General features: G+C 36.1%; 1 protein-coding gene across 1 annotated transcript in view; it reads right to left on the bottom strand.

Moving 5' to 3' along the window:
- Positions 1-17,986, bottom strand: part of enpp1 (ectonucleotide pyrophosphatase/phosphodiesterase 1) — an 85,724-nt gene that overhangs the window by 17,907 nt on the left and 49,831 nt on the right. The window contains 5 exon segments of the mRNA XM_048208431.1: positions 2,357-2,483; positions 8,044-8,198; positions 8,292-8,331; positions 11,685-11,863; positions 16,999-17,086. Of these exon segments, the coding sequence (XP_048064388.1) occupies positions 2,357-2,483; positions 8,044-8,198; positions 8,292-8,331; positions 11,685-11,863; positions 16,999-17,086 (589 nt within the window).

Below are 17,986 nucleotides of genomic sequence, written 5' to 3'. Positions count from 1 at the left end.
GGCGATCGCGTATGTTTTTATTGTTTCAGTTTATTCATCTCCCATTTCTGGCGCGTTTTGCAGGTTTTTTTTCACATTGCAGCAAAACAGACTTAAAATACTCCGTCATTTTTTGTCATAGAGACATAAGTAATATATCAATTGAAACTATAGAATATCTTCTTTTATTTGTATACACTCAGAGTAAAAACAAAATGTTGTGCTTTTTGTGAAATAAAGAAAACTAACATGATGCGTGATTTCTCCTCTCCCTCTGAACGAAGTCCAATCTGATAGTTCTCAGAAAATGAACTGTAACTTAGTGAATACTAATCACAGAAAAATTACACTTATGTCTGACAATGAATATTAAATAAATATAACTCCTCTGTATAGAAAATTGACATAAGCATATGAGAATCCAATATTTCTCCAAATGTGCATGCTTTTAAACTAAAAGCCTATATTCAGACTCTTTGCATCACAGAAATACATTATATTTTAAAGTATAATATACAACCATTACTTTATATTGTAATAATATTTTTCTGTATGTTTCATATATCATGATGAGCTTGAGACATCACAGAAGTTTTTTCACAGCCTACCTGACTGAAATGCCTCATTAATATGCAAGTCATTTCAGCTCATTACTATCCAATTCTTTTGTCTTCTCAGGTGAGAATGGCCCATTATTCAGTGGTGATTCACGCCTCCATGCATACTGTGTTTCTTGGCAAAAAGTGTCTTACAAAAACTAAATCAATATATTGTTTTATATGAAGGAGTAGGCAGCATAATTTTTACATAATTTTGAAGCAAAAACTCTAGTCTATGACCTCCAATACCCTAAAGAATTGTAAACACAGATTTACTATACTTTTTTTGGCCTTATTTCAGTGACTTAAGTTTTTTGTTTTTTCAATAACCACGCATAAATGTTATTCCTTCAAAAACACAAACATGTACATACATGTTCCTCACATATTATTGTAGCCTAGTTTGTGCTGAATACAGTGTAATGACACTTTTTCCATTAATATGTTTATGAACAACTGAAAAAAGCACAAATGTCAGGGCATGTCAAAACTTCTCCAGGCCCCAAATCAGCCTCAGACTCCAGAGGGTTAACATGATCAGCCCAGTTATTTTTGTATGCACCAAAAAAACTAAATAATGACTTGAGCGTTATGAATCAGCGTGTCGAATCATGATTCGAATCGCGTGTCAAACCGCCAAACTGCTGAAATCACGTGACTTTGGCGCTCCGAACTGCTGATTCGACAAGCTGATTCATAACGCTCCGAAGCTTCATGAAGCAGTGTTTTGAAATCGGCTATCTCTAAATAAGTCGTTTTTTTTTTTTGGCGCACCAAAAATATTCTTGTCGCTTTATAATATTAATATCGAACCACTGTACTCACATGAACTGATATAAATATGTTTTTAGTACATTAATGGATCTTGAGAGAGGAAATGTCATTGCTGGCTGTGCAGGCCTCACTGAGCCATCGGATTTCAACAAAAATATCTTAATTTGCGCTCCGAAGATTAACGAAGGTCTTACGTAGTTGGACATTGTTAAATGACATTAATTTTTGGGTGAACTAACCCTTTAATGCCAAGTGTAAATGCAGCCATTCATTGCGAAGTCTTGTATGTGTCAGCACTGCATTTCTGAGCACTCTGTCTTTGGTTTCTCATGTTCATGTTTTTTTTTTTTGTTTGTTTTTTTACTTTATGCCCGGTTCCTTTGGATTTCTCTTGTTTTGCCTCTGCCATGGACTCTGTTATTGTTTGCCTATGTTTTGACCTTTGCCTGTTTTTTTGGATTACGTCTTTGGATTACCCATTAATAAACTACTGCATTTGGATCCTCAACCTTTGTGTCTCTGAGCAGTTTGACAATAATAATCAGAAATGTTTCTTGGTAATAATTAGAATGATTTCAGAAGGATCATGTGACACTGCAGACTGGATTAATGATGCTGAAATTCAGAAAAATTCAGCTGTACATCACAGGAATTAATTACATTTTAAAAGATATTCGAATAGAAAACAGTTATCTTAAAAGGTAATAATATTTCACAATATTAGTTTTTTTACTGTATTTTTTGAACAAATAAAGCCTTGGTGAACATAAGAGACTTTCAAAAACAAAACATTATAATGCTAGTGTAAACTTTATAATGATAGTGTATATTTCCCTATTATCCATGGCAACATAATGTACATAATTCAAATAAAATTTTAAAACAGCTCAAAAAATATCACTCACATCTCTAAGACTTTCTCCCAAAAGCAGTAGAGGGCAGAAAGGGAAATGAATTTGGAGTTAAAGATCTTAAAGTAAATATAGATATGCTGTTGGACTCACTGGGTGGATGCAGAAGGCCAAAGGTCAGAGTTGAATTGTTCTTATATAATGAGCAGGACTGTCTCGAACTGGCCTGCACACGCACATCAGCACGCACACATGTGTCTGCTGGGGAATGGATGCTAACCTTTATTTGACAAAGAGAGAAGAAAATCAGTGAACAGAGGAAAGAGTTCTTACTCAATAATTAAAACACTCATCAAGTGTATGATGCAAATCTTGACAAAAGCATAACAGTGAAAATGTCCTCATTGCTATTCAGTAAACAGACATTTCCAAACATTCACATCTGAAACATCTTTCAAACCTCGTGAGAAATGCCAGTTTCTTTATGTTGAAGCAATAGATCACTAATCTTGATTTGAATAGTGGCATATACTTCAAATAAAGACTATTTAGGCAGCTTTACGGCTCAAATATGAATAAGTATTTTAACAAAAATACAAGCTTAACATTTCAGCTTTTAAAACATTCCGGAACGGGGTGATTTAGTAATCTTTTGTGTGTCATGCTTGTCCTTAAAGTTACTCCCATACAAAACAACAACAAAAAATGTACTGCAAGATCAGACCTGAAGCCTGAACTCCCACTGTGGACAAAATTGTGATGTCATTTAACAATCTCATGCTGTGTCTTGAGTCAAGAAAGCCAGAAGATAGTTTACTGTAAAGATCATTTAATTTAGTTCACCTAAAATTGAACTTGTATCATCATGTACTCACCCTTATGTCATTCCAAACCAATATGACCTTCTTTTTTTCCCATGGAACATAAAACATTATTTTTTTTATTTTATTTTTTTTTGGAAGAAGAATTTCCTGGTCATTCCTTGGAGGACTGGCACAGTCAAGCTCCATTATGACAAAAACGCCATAAAAAAACTATTGAAACATTCAGTAGCTTTCTTTAAGGAACAAGCTAAAATTAGAGCCATTTTTGCTGACAATATTCCTGTTTAGTTAACTTTTAATATATTAGATTTCAGTCTGTTCCTCACACAAAGCTGGTGTCAGAAAACTTGGAATATAGTGCACAATTTATGGTGCTTGAAGTCCAAAGCACACTTTGTTTTTTTCAGTACAGTGCATGTGACATACATTTCAATGTGTACTGTGTGTGCTAATCTCGCCCATGTGCCTTGAATTTTTTTTGCACTAATTAGTTTGTCCACAAGGTGGCAACATTGCCCCAGCCTCTTGTTTCACAGTCGAAAAAAAGGAAAAGACCAGATGGAACAACTACAAAAACAAACTAAAAGTTGTGAATTTAACTTATGTGCAAATTTGAATATCACATAAAACATTTACGAATAAAGCGCCATTTCCATCCTATGTGTTTAAGAGAACCAAGTCATCATTTCTAGTAAATTGGTGCAAAACATTTGTAATAGAAAGGGAAGTAACTGGAATTTTGTTGGCATTTCAGAATGACCAAACCAACATTTGAGTTGCTGTGCGATGAGATTGGTTCACTGGTTAGTCAAGTTATACTGTACTGTCACATCCTTACACACCTTGGGGTTTCAATCCAACATTTTTTTAAATTTCAAAATTCACATAAAAACAGATGGATGGAAACCTAACTCATGTCAGTTCCAGTCAAAACACATTTGACAACTGCAGGTCTTGGATCGCAGAAAGGTCTAGATTTGAAAATTCACACATAGCGATCGTCATTCACATAAACAAGCTCCAATTTGTCGGCAAACTCCATTAACAATTGGTGAGTGGAAAATCAGGGCTAAAATCGTGTAATGTGTGGGTGGCATAAGAGATACCCACAACTTTTGTAGTTGCTTAAAATAAAGACATTTTTATCAGTCATAACTTCTGAAGAGAAATAGCACAGACATTGCAAGAGGATGAAACTTTCGAGTGTGCATTTGTCGACCACTTGTTTGTGCATGCACGCTATCAAATGGAGTGTACTTTAAAAGTGTACTCATCAGCAGAGTATACATGTTCTGTACATGTGTAGCCTGATTTTTCTGACCACGCATATTTTTACACATAACGCGCAGATGCGGCATGAATTTTTTGCAGTCTCGGAGTCTGACTTGAAGCAGTACATGCAGGTTAGAAATTGAGACAACGTCGACGTCACGTCACTCACATATGGCCTCAAAGTACAGCGAGAGCGATTCAAGAGCAGATGGCTGACTCAGCCGGCGCAGCGACTGCACGAGCTCTGATGATGACACAGCTGTTCCACAATTGGCCATATTCACAGATGACAACAATGCTAATGCTCACAAATCTGTGTTTTTATAACAGTAAAAACTCACTTCACGTAACCATAATGTTATAGTATCATGTTTATCAAAATATATAGACCCACTTTATTGGTATTTAAATAGTATAGGCTTATTTTGAACATTATTGTACAGATGGCAGCATATTAAGCAGTACAAGTGTTCCTGTTGCTTCATGAAAACGTATTTGACAAATATTGCATCTAATCCCCTTTGCCTGTTATAAAGTACCCAAACACATTGCGAGTGTCACTACGGGAAGCAGAAAGTGTCGGCTTGACGGCTCCGTTTTGAGTTCCGTCCCCGACTGCAAGCGGCAAACAAAGTATACTTTGAAAGGCTATGCATTCGTCTGTGTACATTAGCATGTAAAAAAACTGAAGCTGACTTTGGGCTTAAAGGATTAGTTCACTTTTAAATAAACTTTTCCTGATAATTTACTCACCCCCATGTCATCCAAGATGTCCATGTCTTTCTTTCTTCAGTCGAAAAGAAATTAAAGTTTTTGATGAAAACATTCCAGGATTATTCTCCTTATAGTAGGCTTCAATGGGCACCAAACAGTTGAAGGTCATAATTAGTTTCACTGCAGCTTCAAATTGTTCAACACGATCCCAGATGAGAAATAAGGGTCTTATCTAGTGAAACCATCGCTCATTTTCTGAAAAAAAATTGAAAATTATATACGTTTTAACCAGAAATGCTCATCTTGAACTAGCTCTCTTCTTCTTCACCTCTAAGTGTATTACTGCCCTCCACAGGCCAAAGTTTGAACTAATTTTTATATGCAATATGCTAGTTCAATAGTATATAACAATTAGTTCAAACTTTGGCCTGTGGAGGGCAGTATTATGCTTAGCAGCGTCTACATTGCTGGAATTCTAATAGAGGAGAAGAAGAAGAGAGCTAGTTCAAGATGAGAGCATTTCTGGTTAAAACTTATATAATTTTACATTTTTTTTCAGAAAATGAGCGATGGTTTCACTAGATAAGACCCTTATTTCTCATCTGGGATCGTGTTGAACAATTTGAAGCTGCAGTGAAACTAATTTTGACCTTCAACTGTTTGGTGCCCATTGAAGTCCACTATAAGGAGAATAATCCTGGAATGTTTTCATCAAAAACCTTAATTCCTTTTCGACTGAAGAAAGAAAGACATGGACATCTTGGATGACATGGGGGTGAGTAAATTATCAGGAAAAGTTTATTTAAAAGTGAACTAATCCTTTAAGCTTTCACATCAAAACTGAAGAATACTTCCAGTATGCATTCAAGTTCATTATCTGGAAAAGAGTGGCAAGTGCATTCTTCAAAGAACTTCTTCAAAAAAGCAACTTATTCAGATATGTAAAGGCATAATATGTAAAGTGAATAATCAAAGAATTTTCATTTTTGGATGAATTACCACTTTAAGCTAATTCACATGAATTAACAATACAAACACAACAAGAACTGCATGAGGCTGATGAGCAACAGTTTGTCATAGTCTCGTTGTGTCGAGTGTCAGCGAGTGTGACGCTGATGCCAGAGACTGTGATTTACTCTGCGGTTGGCCCACATAATGAGTAGCACATGCTCTGTGAGGTCAGAAAATATGAGAGATGGCCTCCCTCTCCTCCCTTCAGCATCACCATTAAACCTCTTACACCGTCCTTCTTTGAATGTCATTACAAAGTTCCCTTGTGAAAAATTGTTCCCTTGTGTTTAATTGCAATTATAGTGTACTTCAAATCTTAAAAGTATATTTAAAAAAAAAAAACTAGTAGCACTTGCAGATAACATATTAATGAAATAAAAGGCCACTTAAGTGTACTTAAAGAGAGACACTTTAAAAAAAAGTGCACTTTGTAATAATGTCAAGTTAAACATTTTACTTTAAAGCACATTGTAAATCAATGTTACAATAATCTTTAGTCATGCTTTAAATATACACTTATTTTGATGTGTGGACTAACATACTAAAGCACATGTAAAATATTTGATTATTTTAACTGTAGTGTGTTATTTGATTCAAGTTAATATATTTTATTATTTGTTTATATTCAGCAGTACACAAACCATTTTCAAGGATAATAGTAGTAACTATGAAATTAAATGCAAGTCTTTCTCAAAGTTTAACTAATTGCATTCAATAAAAATTTAAACTATAATACATTTTCATGTATCAATAAATATGCAATTAAAGGATTAGTCCACTTTCAAATAAAATTTTCCTGATTATTTGTACTCACCTCCCATGTCATCCAAGATGTTCATGTCTTTCTTTCTTCAGTCGAAAAGAAATTAAGGTTTTTGATGAAAACATTCCAGGATTATTCTCCTTATAGTGGACTTCAATGGGCCTCCAAACGGTTGAAGGTCAAAATGACAGTTTCAGTGCAGCTTCAAAGGGCTTTAAACGATACCAGACGAGGAAATAAGGTCTTATCTAGTGAAACTATTGGTCATTTAAAAAAAAAAAAAAAAAAAAAATACAGTTATATATGCTTTATAAACACAAATGATCACCTTGTACGTGCTTCTGCTTTCCATATTCTTCAAAAAGCTTACGCCGTATGTCCTACGCCTTCCCTATTCAACTTACGGAACGAACGCAGTGCCAGTTCAGTTTTTTTTCAGTAAGTAGATTAGGGAAGGCGTAGAACATACAGCGTAAGCTTTTTGAAGAATACGGAAAGCAGAAGCACGTACAAGGCGATCATTTGTGTTTATAAAGCATATACAGATAGATAAGACCCTTATTCCTCGTTCTGGTATCATTTAAAGCCCTTTGAAGCTGCACTGAAACTGTAATTTTGACCTTCAACACTGCATTCACTTCACTCTAAAGTGTATTCTCTTAAAGTATATTATTTCTGTAAAAAGTATACTTATGTGTATTGTTGTATTGTTTTCACAAATGTCGTTTCAAGTTACAGTCCTGTAATGATTTGAAAAAGGGTGTAGTTCATTTAAATCCCACTGGACATCTTGCGAGAATTACAGGAAAACATTAAATGAAAACCCCTGCTGTGCAACATTGTAACAGCTTAAAATGAGCTATTGTGTAAGTCTTCATCACAATAAACTCCTCTTTAAAGACCCCAGGACAATTAAGTCATATCTGTTAGCACTCATCCGCGTGTTAGTCTACTCCTAAAAGTTGACAAAATTAACTTTTAGCAGATAAACCGGTATGCATTTTAAATTTACAGTCACTTTTGGGAGGACACTGTACACTACATGACTTGTCTTGTTCTCATGGGCGTGTCCAAATTTTTGTCAAATAACTAAAGTGCGCTCTATAAAAAGACTGTTCCTTCTCATACCACCTCTGACTAGCAATATTAAGTAGCAATATGTACCAGCCTGTACACTTCATGTTTCAAATACATCAACAAAGAAAAAAACAACTGTGCCTGTTAAGTGATAGTTGGTGTCGTAAGACTAATCTCACCATTGCATTCAAAGAGTATGAAACCCAGAGGGGCATCAGGATGTTTCTGCTGTATCCGCTGATGTACGCACTTTGCAGGAGTACACAGTAATCAGACTGCTCCTGAAGGACACGCGGGATTCCGTAAGGCAGATGAAGAGGCTTGATGTTGCCGTCTATGAAAGGATTCAAACAGAAAGTTTCACTCGATGATATTGTCACTAAAAACAGTGCCGATATGAACTATTTCTGACAAATGGTTTACTCACTCGAACTTGAGTTGATGAGACGCTGGTTCAGTTGGTTCACCTGAAAAAGTTCATGGAAATGTATATTAATATATTAATATATGTATATTTATATTAATATTGTTTTAATATGTCATTTATTTCTGTGATGCAAAGCTGAATTTTCAGCATCATTACTCCAGTCTTCAGTGTCACATGATCCTTCAGAAATCATTCTAATATGCTGATTTGCTGCTCAAGAAACATTTATTGTTATGAATGATGTTGAAAACAGCTGTGCTGCTTAATATTTTTATGGAAACCATGATATTTCATGATTCTTTGATGAATAGAAAGTTAAAAAAATAACAGCATTTTTTTTTTGTAATAATGTAAAAGTCTTGGTCAATTTAATGTATCTGTAACGTAGCGGGACTCATGGTAAGATCCATATGCAAGCTTTTATTTACAGTGGTAAGCGTGGTCGTACAGGCAGGGTCTAAGCAGGGGCAAACAGGAACAGCAAGGGCTAGGCAGAATCGTAGTCAGGGTACAGGCAGTAGATCGAGGCAGGCAGATAACATTCACAGAACAGGATGGCAAGGCAAGGGTCAAAGGCAGGAACAGGAACAGACAGGGAAACAGGTTAAACACAGGGAAACGCTTAGAATTGACACACAGGGTAATCAAGACTTCGCGATTGGATGGTGTGAGAGCGAGTCCTTTTATAGTCCAGGTAACAAGCTGCAGCTGGGTGTGGTGATTAGTGAGGAGTGTGTGCATGGCTGTATGTGGCGACAGGTGATAGGTGTGGAGTGAACATGTGACTGGCAGGGAGGATTGTGGGAAGTGTAGTCCGGGAACTGACAGGAGCAGACTGTGATCATGACAGTATCATTGTGGAATAAAAGTATTAAATTATTAAAATAAAAAATAAAAAAATCTAACCGACCCCAGAAGTTTTAAATGGCGGTGTATAATAAATCTTTTGGAATGGTTAAGCACCAAGTGGCTTGACTCACTTCCCTTTGGAAAAACTGGAAAGCTATGTGATTGTGACAAACCACAGGAAAAAATAAAGAAATTCAGACAACACCACAAAGCCAAGAGTGAATATGTGTTGTGGATCAGCACAGAGAAACAAACAATCATAACTCTCTGGGCAGAGACTGGAATGACATCCAAAACAAGATTAACTGGAATGATTACTAATCCTAAAGGCCAGAAAACCCTGAAAACACCACTATTTTCCTTTGAACCATATTTTATGTTTGAATGACATACTAAACTTCTAGCCACTTATTTTTTTCAGAATTGCAATATGGTAAAGGTAATATAATTGGCTTTCCAAGTCAATGCGTCTAATGCCGTTCTGGTTGCAATGCAACAAAATTTTATGTGTACAGTGACGTGCTTCACAAGATTTGAGGCTTAAATCCCCTGTTAACAAGCACAAAGAAACGATTGCGAGGAAAAACTCCTCAAAAGTAATGAGGAAACCTTGGGTGGAACCAAGAGGAAACCCATCCTGTCCCTAGGAATGAGTCATCTAATAACAGCCAGATCAAAGACCGGATTATGCCACAAAACAAGGCAGGCACTCGGTTTAAAGCCTTTGCTCGGCCTTTAAAGGGAACAAGTCTGAGCCTAGAAAAAGTCATTTTAAAGCATGCTCAAAAATGTCCTTAAATATAGCATTGGAATCTATTAATAATATCATGACCTGCATTAAAAGTTCCTATGTTTATGCTTTTACGAATATTACCTTTCATGAAGCTGTTTGTGAATGTAAAATGTCTGCAAAGTTTAAAGATCACAATGCATCTCAAATTAAATTTTTTGCCTCCTAAAAGAAAGAATCGATTCTGAACTGCCTAAACAAGTTGTCAGCAATTTCAATCTCACTTCCTGTTACATACCTACGTAACAATGTAACAAATTTGCATAATATCAGCCTATGGTCTTCATTGGCTGTCCATGAATGCCGTCTATCTTGACCCTCAAACAGTGTAGCTGAGGCCTGGAAGAGTTTGGGCCATCTGACCAATCAGAGCAGAGGAGGCTTGCCATAAGGAAGGGTTTAGATATACTGAATCTTCGAATTAAACATTTTTAGGCTCTTTAAAAAATTAGGTGACGTGCAAATGTATATTATGAGAAAATGGAAGTTTTTTTTTTTTTTTTTTTTACCTTGAATGCATATAAGCCTATTGTAGGAAACCTCCAAAACAACATTAGGAACCTTCAAAATGGCATAATATGGGCACTTTAAGAGTGTGTTCACACTTGTAGTTTGGTTTGTTTGGTCCAGATTTGGTCCTGGTCCGATTAGCTTTCAGATTAGCAATTTTATCACAGAACCAAATGATACTGAACCTAAAGGCATAGGGATACGTTCACAACCTGATTGGTCGGCTTTTATGACGTATTGCCTATTCTGAGACAGAACTTACCGAACATCCAAAACAATGCTGTGTGCTTGGATAAATGCCCTTGTTGTGTGCGCGTAGCCTGCGTATGATGGTATTTTGGTCAGCTGGGAACTCGTGAAGAGCTTATAAAATGTGTCAAGGAGTCAAAACAGCAGCAGGAATCCCAAAAGATCTGCTGCATGGAGATGAGCGTCTGATGCCTGTGATGGGCAAACTCACAACTATGACGAGAAAAACCGATATGCTTGAGGATTCAGTCCTTTTTAGGGTCTCATCTTTCTGTTTTTGGTTTGTTTACATGTCTTTGGTCCGTGTTGCATATCATATATGATATTCATATATAATTCGAACCGCACCAGATTTCGTTTGGTGCGCACCAGGGTTTGGATGGCTGCGTTCACAAATGTTCAAATGAACCGCACTAACAGAACAATCGCACCAGGGTTCGTTTTAATCAAACCAAACTTGACAAGTGTGAACACACCCTGATACATCCTGCAAAATTATATAACATCCTTAAAAACAAAGGTTCCAAAGGAGGGGTTTTGCAGCAATGCAATGGAAGAACCATTTTTGGTTCCCCAAAGAACCTTTCAGTGACAGAAAACAAACTCTTTTGAAAATGCATAAACAAATGATTTTTGATTGCTTCGTGATCTCCTGATGTTCAGTGTAGTCTGGATTGGTTTCTTTTACCTCATGCAATCTCACCCTGTTGGCATCTGTGCAATTTGACTTTGAATTTGTATCAAACTACCGCAGAGTTTGATTGGATGGAAGGCCTTTGATGTTAATAAAATATATGAGAACCTTTTTTGTCCCCCCTTTTAAAACTATGCATAATTAGATAATTATATAATTGCAATAAATAGTTGCATTTTAGTACTATCATAGCTTTTTGTCTCTGCTGTCTGTGACCATAGAAGAACAGATAAAGATTAACATGTTTAGGAATAACAGAATGAAAAATGTGGAAGCCCTGAATAATGTTTTTGATGCTAACCTCAACCTCAGTAAGGGAGTCACAAGTGCAGTCCCGGGGGTCACGTAGGGTCACGCTATCACATTTGGATGGAGCCGAGCGTTCTGCGGGGTACACCGGCTGATGGGGTGGGTTCTTCAGCAGATGGTTTAAACTGCCATGGGTGCCATTATTGGGAGCAGGAGGAACACCCAGCAAATCTAAAAAAATAAATAAATAAAGAGAACTGCATTGCTGTTCTTAGCAGATGCTTTTTAAAAGCAGAAATCATGTTATTGGGAGGCAGCCAAGAATAGCCCATATGCTGTAGCACATGCTAAGCTAGGCTTTAAAGGGATAATTTACCCAAAAATGGGTATTTACTTAATTTACTCACCCTCATATCCTAACTGACTTGGATGACTTAGTAAGTCATTCCTCTGCGGAACACAAAAGAAGACTTTTTGAAGAATGTTGGAAACTAAATTAAACTAAACTAAAGTTTCGGTTCCCATTGACTTTCATTGTATGGACAAAAAAATATAATGGAAGTCAATGGGAACTGAAACTTAAAAACTCAAAATATCTTCTTTGTGTTCAGCAGAAGAAGAAATGCATACTTGATTGGAATAACATAAGGGTGAGTAAATGATGACAAAATATTCATTTTGGTTAAATTACCAAGATACAGCATCCATCTATAACATCAGGGTTGCCAACTTTGGTTGCCTGACGGGAGTGAAATTTTGATGACATTGGATGAATCAATAATATCCCCCTTATTTGAGGTTTTAAGGATCCAACACTTTTAATTTTGTCTTACTGCAACTTAACCAAATACTTCACCCTATTGTTATACTAGATGCGCTTTTTAGAAACTGTCCAAATTTGATATTTTCGCTGATCAATGTGTATATGGGAACAAAAGCCTTAAGTGTTCATCATATAAAGTGACTGTGTCTCTTCAGAAGACTTTGATTAAACCACTCAATTCATATGGATCTCTTTACATTTTGAAGCTTTTGGGTAAACAAACTTTCAGTGGAGAGACATAAATCTCTCAGCTTTCATTAAAAATATATTTATTTGTGTTTAAAGGTGCCATCGAATTGAAAATTGAATTTACCTTGGCATAGTTGAATAACAAGAGTTCAGTACATGGAAATGACATACAGTGAGTCTCAAACTCCATTTTTTCCTCCTTCTTATATAAATCTCATTTGTTTAAAAGACCTCAGCAGAACAGGCGAATCTCAACATAACACAGACTGTTACGTAACAGTCGGGATCATTAATATGTACGCCCCCAATATTTGCATATGCCAGCTCATGTTCAAGGCATCACACAAGGGCAGCCAGTATTAACGTCTGGATCTGTGCACAGCTGAATCATCAGACTAGGTAAGCAAGCAAGAACAATAGCGAAAAATGGCAGATGGAGCAATAATAACTGACATGATCCATGATAACATGATATTTTTAGTGATATTTGTAAATTGTCTTTGTAAATGTTTCGTTCATGTTGCTAATGTACTGTTAAATGTGGTTAAAGTTACCATCGTTTCTTACTGTAATCACGGAGACAAGAGCCGTCACTATTTTCATTTTTAAACACTTGCAGTCTGTATAATTCATAAACACAACTTCATTCTTTATAAATCTCTCCAACAGTGTAGCATTAGCCTTTAGCCACGGAGCATAGCCTCAAACTCATTCAGAATCAAATGTAAACATCCAAATAAAAATAAAAAAAGACTTATATTACATCTTGTAAAAAAACATTCGATGGCACCTTTAAAAGATGAACTAAAGTCTTGAGTGAGTAGCTGATGACAGAATTTTAATTTTTGAATGAACGAACAATTTAACATATATGATGGTTAGCTTGCAAGCTAATATTAACAGCTAATCATCTAACAGCTAACAATCTCTCACTGACTAATTTATTAAAAACTAAAATTCACATTTACTTTTGTAAGCTCAACATTGTACGCCAGAAAGGCATAGTATATAGACTTACATGCTATAGTATATCAAAATTGTTGTAGGATATACAAAGCTTTTTTGTCCACATTTTTAAAACAGACAGTTTAAAACTACTACTAAATTATAGGTAATAAGGAGAAACAAAGGCACAATCTAAGTGTTGAATCTAAATTATTGTTTTCATGTCTGTTGTGACATGCACATTTTGAAGTTATAGCTACCTGTACTTCAATCCGGTTATAAATGAAATGTTAGTAAGTGCATAATTGTAATGTGAGTGGGAATGCTTCTTTCCATTCCATTAAACAGTAAAAGTCAAACCCAAATTAAACTAATAAAGTTAAAGACAAATTGGGTCATGCTATTTTATTTTGCATTGCCTTGTTATTTGCCATGATATTTAGTTGGGTAGCATGAGGCAGAGCCTGAAAGCCTGTGTCTGTGTGAGAGTTGGCAACCCTATAACATCTTGGTGACAGATACTATTTGTGGCCTCAAATACCTTTTCAGGATGCTTACATATAATGTAACTAGAGCGAATAGAGAAGCAGAGTGGGTGACGAAACCAGACAGTATGCAACAGTGTTGGGGAAGCTTTGAAACTGCAGGCTGTCAAGTTACAAATTTAAAGTAGTTCATCTACAGTCAATCTACACTTTAAAAAGAACTTGGCTACACCTAACTACTATTTTATTTTTTAAATATAATGATAAGATAATCAGAGCAGTATTTATCTGGCAAAGACAAGACTCGTTTGGGCTCTGTGAAGGATGTCATCAGTGTTCCCGTTTTGCCGTTTGAGGTCCTGGAGTTTGAACTCATTTGGGCTCTGTGGCGTGCACTTAGATGCAGTTTGATGCGGGTTGCTTGGTGTACCCACTACATGAGGGACTACTTGGATTATTACATTTTCACTCTACTGCTCATGCTGCATAGATTTTTGGTCAGATAACTGTATATTTCTCACTCCGGACTACGCATTTGATTCTGATACCATGACTGTCTGTGATGTTTGATATGTATACTGCATTGTTTCTTGTATTATCCTGTTTTTGTTGTATTTATGTTATGATTGTAAAGCGCTTTGAGCTCTGGAAAGGAGCTCTATACAGTCAAACCAAAAATTATCCAAACATTTTTTATATATTTTTACTAGTGGGTGCAGGAAACTATAGTTCATTTATGTAAGTGAGGATAGCAAAATAAAGTAAACTGTGACATTATACCCAAAAATTCTTCATACACTGCGTTCCAAATTATTATGCAATTGACATCAGTAAGATTTCAGTACAATAAACATTCAGATTTTAGTTTTTCTAAGAAAATGTTTGTTCGTTTATTTATCCATGTCTTTTTAGATAACTGGTATCAATCTCAGACAAAATAATTTGCCAGATCTATGGAAACCCTACTTAGAGGTTGTTCCACATTATTAAGCAAGTCACAGTTCCCATGCAATATGGGGAGGAAGAAAGATCTTTTTGAAGATGAAAAGCATGAAATGGTGCAATGATGTGCAAAAGGCATGAAAACAACTAATATTGTGTGAAACTGAATGGAGATTATCAAATTATCATAAGATTTGTGAGTGATTTAGAGCACAGCAGAACTTGGTCAGATTAAGGCTTATTGAGGAAAGTTCCTGTCAAAAAAATTAATTGTATTAAAAGGGCAGCTATAAAAAAAAGCCAGTGTTGAGCAGCAAACATGTATTTGAAGCTGCTGGTGTCTCTGGAGTCTCAAGAAGCTCTCCATGCAGGCTGGCAGTTGTGCATAAAGATGCATTTCAGCCACTCCAAACCTAACCTCACAAAGAAAAACATTTACAGTGGGTTTAGAAATACATGAAGACTCATTTTTAAATAGTTTTTTTCACTGACTAATGCCGTACTACAATGGATGGTCTAAATGGATGGATTTCTGGATGGTTGGTGAGTGGGCACCACGTTCCAACAAGACTGTGACGTCAACAAGGAGCTAGCGGGTGATGATTTGGGCTGGAATAATGGGAAGTGAGATGGAAGGTCCCTTTAGGATCTCTGAGGGTATCAAAATGACTTCTGCAAGATATGTGGAGTTTATAACTGACCATTTTCTGCTATGGTATGAAAAGAAGGATAGTGCCTTCTGAAATAAAAGGATTTTCATTCAAAAAAGATTTCTGGATGGTTGGTGAGTGGGCACCACATTCCAACAAGACTGTGATGTCAACAAGGAGCTAGCGGGTGATGATTTGGGCTGGAATACTGGGAAGTGAGATGGAGGGTATTAAAATGACTTTTGGAAGATATGTGAAGTTCATAACTGGCCATTTTCAGTTATGGTATAAAAAGGAGGACAGTGCATAGTACAATGCACTATTGTACAATGCACTATGCACTATCCCATGCTGCAAAAAAACACCACAGCAATAAAACTGTTTGAAAACGTATTTCTACACCCACTGTAAATGTTTCTCTTTGTGAGGTTTGGTTAATGGTGTCTAAAATGCATCTTTATGCACAACTGCCAGCCTGCATGGAGAGCTTCTTGAGACTCCAGAGACACCAGCAGCTTCAAATACCTGTTTGCTGCTCAACACTGGCTTTTTTATAGCTGCCCTTTTAATACAATACATTTTTTTTGATAGGAACTTTCATTAATAAGCCTTTATCTGACCGAGTTCTGCTGTGCTCTAAATCACTCACAAATCTTATGATAGTTCAATAATCATCGTTCAGTTTTCACACAATATTAGTTGTTTTCATGCCTTTTGCACAACATTGCAACATTTCATGCTTTTCATCTTCAGAAAGATCTTTCTTCCTCCCCATATTGCATGAGAACTGTGACTTGCTTAATAATGTGGAACAACCTTTTCTTAGAAAAACTAAAATCTGAATGTTTATTGTACTGAAATCTTACTGATATGTCAAATGCATAATAATTTGGAACGCAGTGTACAGTGCGGCAGTAAAATTGCTAAAAATTTGGAACCAAAATTATTCAGACACTTTGACCTGACCATGTTTTGCTTAAGTGTTATCTGACATAATTACGATAAAAAAAAATCTTGTCATATTTTATTACTATTTTTAAACTATAGTGAATTAATGAATGAAATGTTCAAGGTGTCTGAATAAATTTTGGTTTGACTGTAAATTAAACTTATTATTATTATTATTATTATTATCATCATCACAGCATCTACTGCAGGAGCTGACTGAAACATCCTAACCAGCCAAACTTCGTAACATCAGGCAAACCCCAGTCCTGAGGGTCTCCAGGAGGATGCTTGAGGATATGAACCATAACACTGGAATATCTGATTAATGTGATGAAAGGAACTTCTTTCAAAAGTTCATGAAACTAAACAGAAAACAGAATTTACCACAAAGGAGGTTGTAGACTTCAATGTTCTCGAAGGGAGCCACAGTCGTCTTATAATGGATTCCTGGTCCATACCCGATAAAAATGGCCTGCAAACAGTAACATTTAGTTAACTAAATCACTCTTAAAAACAAACACTTTGTTTATATTTTGTTATCTAATTCAATGAAAATTAGACATTTTTAAAGTGTGGCTTTAGTGTCCAAGTACTATTTGGGGCCCCTGGATATGTCAACAAAACACCCACAATAGCTCCAAAAACACAGACCACAGTTAAAAATAACACAAAACACTTATTTTGATTTCCATTGCAGTCACAGTGAGACACACATTCCACTCGCCTCTGGCTGAAACACTCAACATTTGAGCAGTGAAAACTAGACTGATCTCATTTCCTTGACACCAAGTAACAAAGATGAAAATGATCCTCATTCCTCCTAACAGGAGATTTCACTTTCACTAAGATGGCCAAAAGCAATGCCCTTGTCAGAAAAAAAAAAAAAAAACATCCCTGTGTTTGTCACTAGTTTGTGCAATTTACCTCAACCAGTTAGATAATTGCCTCTTAAGAGTTCCTGTAAGATGTTTTCATAAGCCCTACCAGCTGCATTAGACATTCCTAGACAACCACATAGACCGGGGGCACAGATGGCTAGAAGTACAAACACGTCACAGACATAAACAAGACTCTGTCAAAGGTCCAAAATGTGGCTAGAGTGTGTGTTTAAAACTGTAATCTGAACACCTTCCAGTTTGAAGGAACTACTAAGTGTGAATCTGGCACAAGGGGGTTATTCTCAATGGACAAGAGTTCATTTAAAGGGCATGTCTGGATTTTTCTCAGTTTTTGTTGAAAGACCCAGGGTATCATAATCCCCTTCATGGGAATTTACCCAGATCCTTTAATATGAATTCAGTATAATCCCCATCTAAGTACTTGGTCTCCTAAACCTCATTACATCACAGAAGCATTTGAACAGAGCCTCAAG

This window comes from Megalobrama amblycephala, linkage group LG11 (assembly GCF_018812025.1).
Source record: "Megalobrama amblycephala isolate DHTTF-2021 linkage group LG11, ASM1881202v1, whole genome shotgun sequence".
Taxonomy (NCBI): Eukaryota; Metazoa; Chordata; class Actinopteri; order Cypriniformes; family Xenocyprididae; genus Megalobrama; species Megalobrama amblycephala.
Note: the sequence above shows the minus strand (reverse complement) of the source record. Positions and strands in the feature narration are given on the sequence as shown.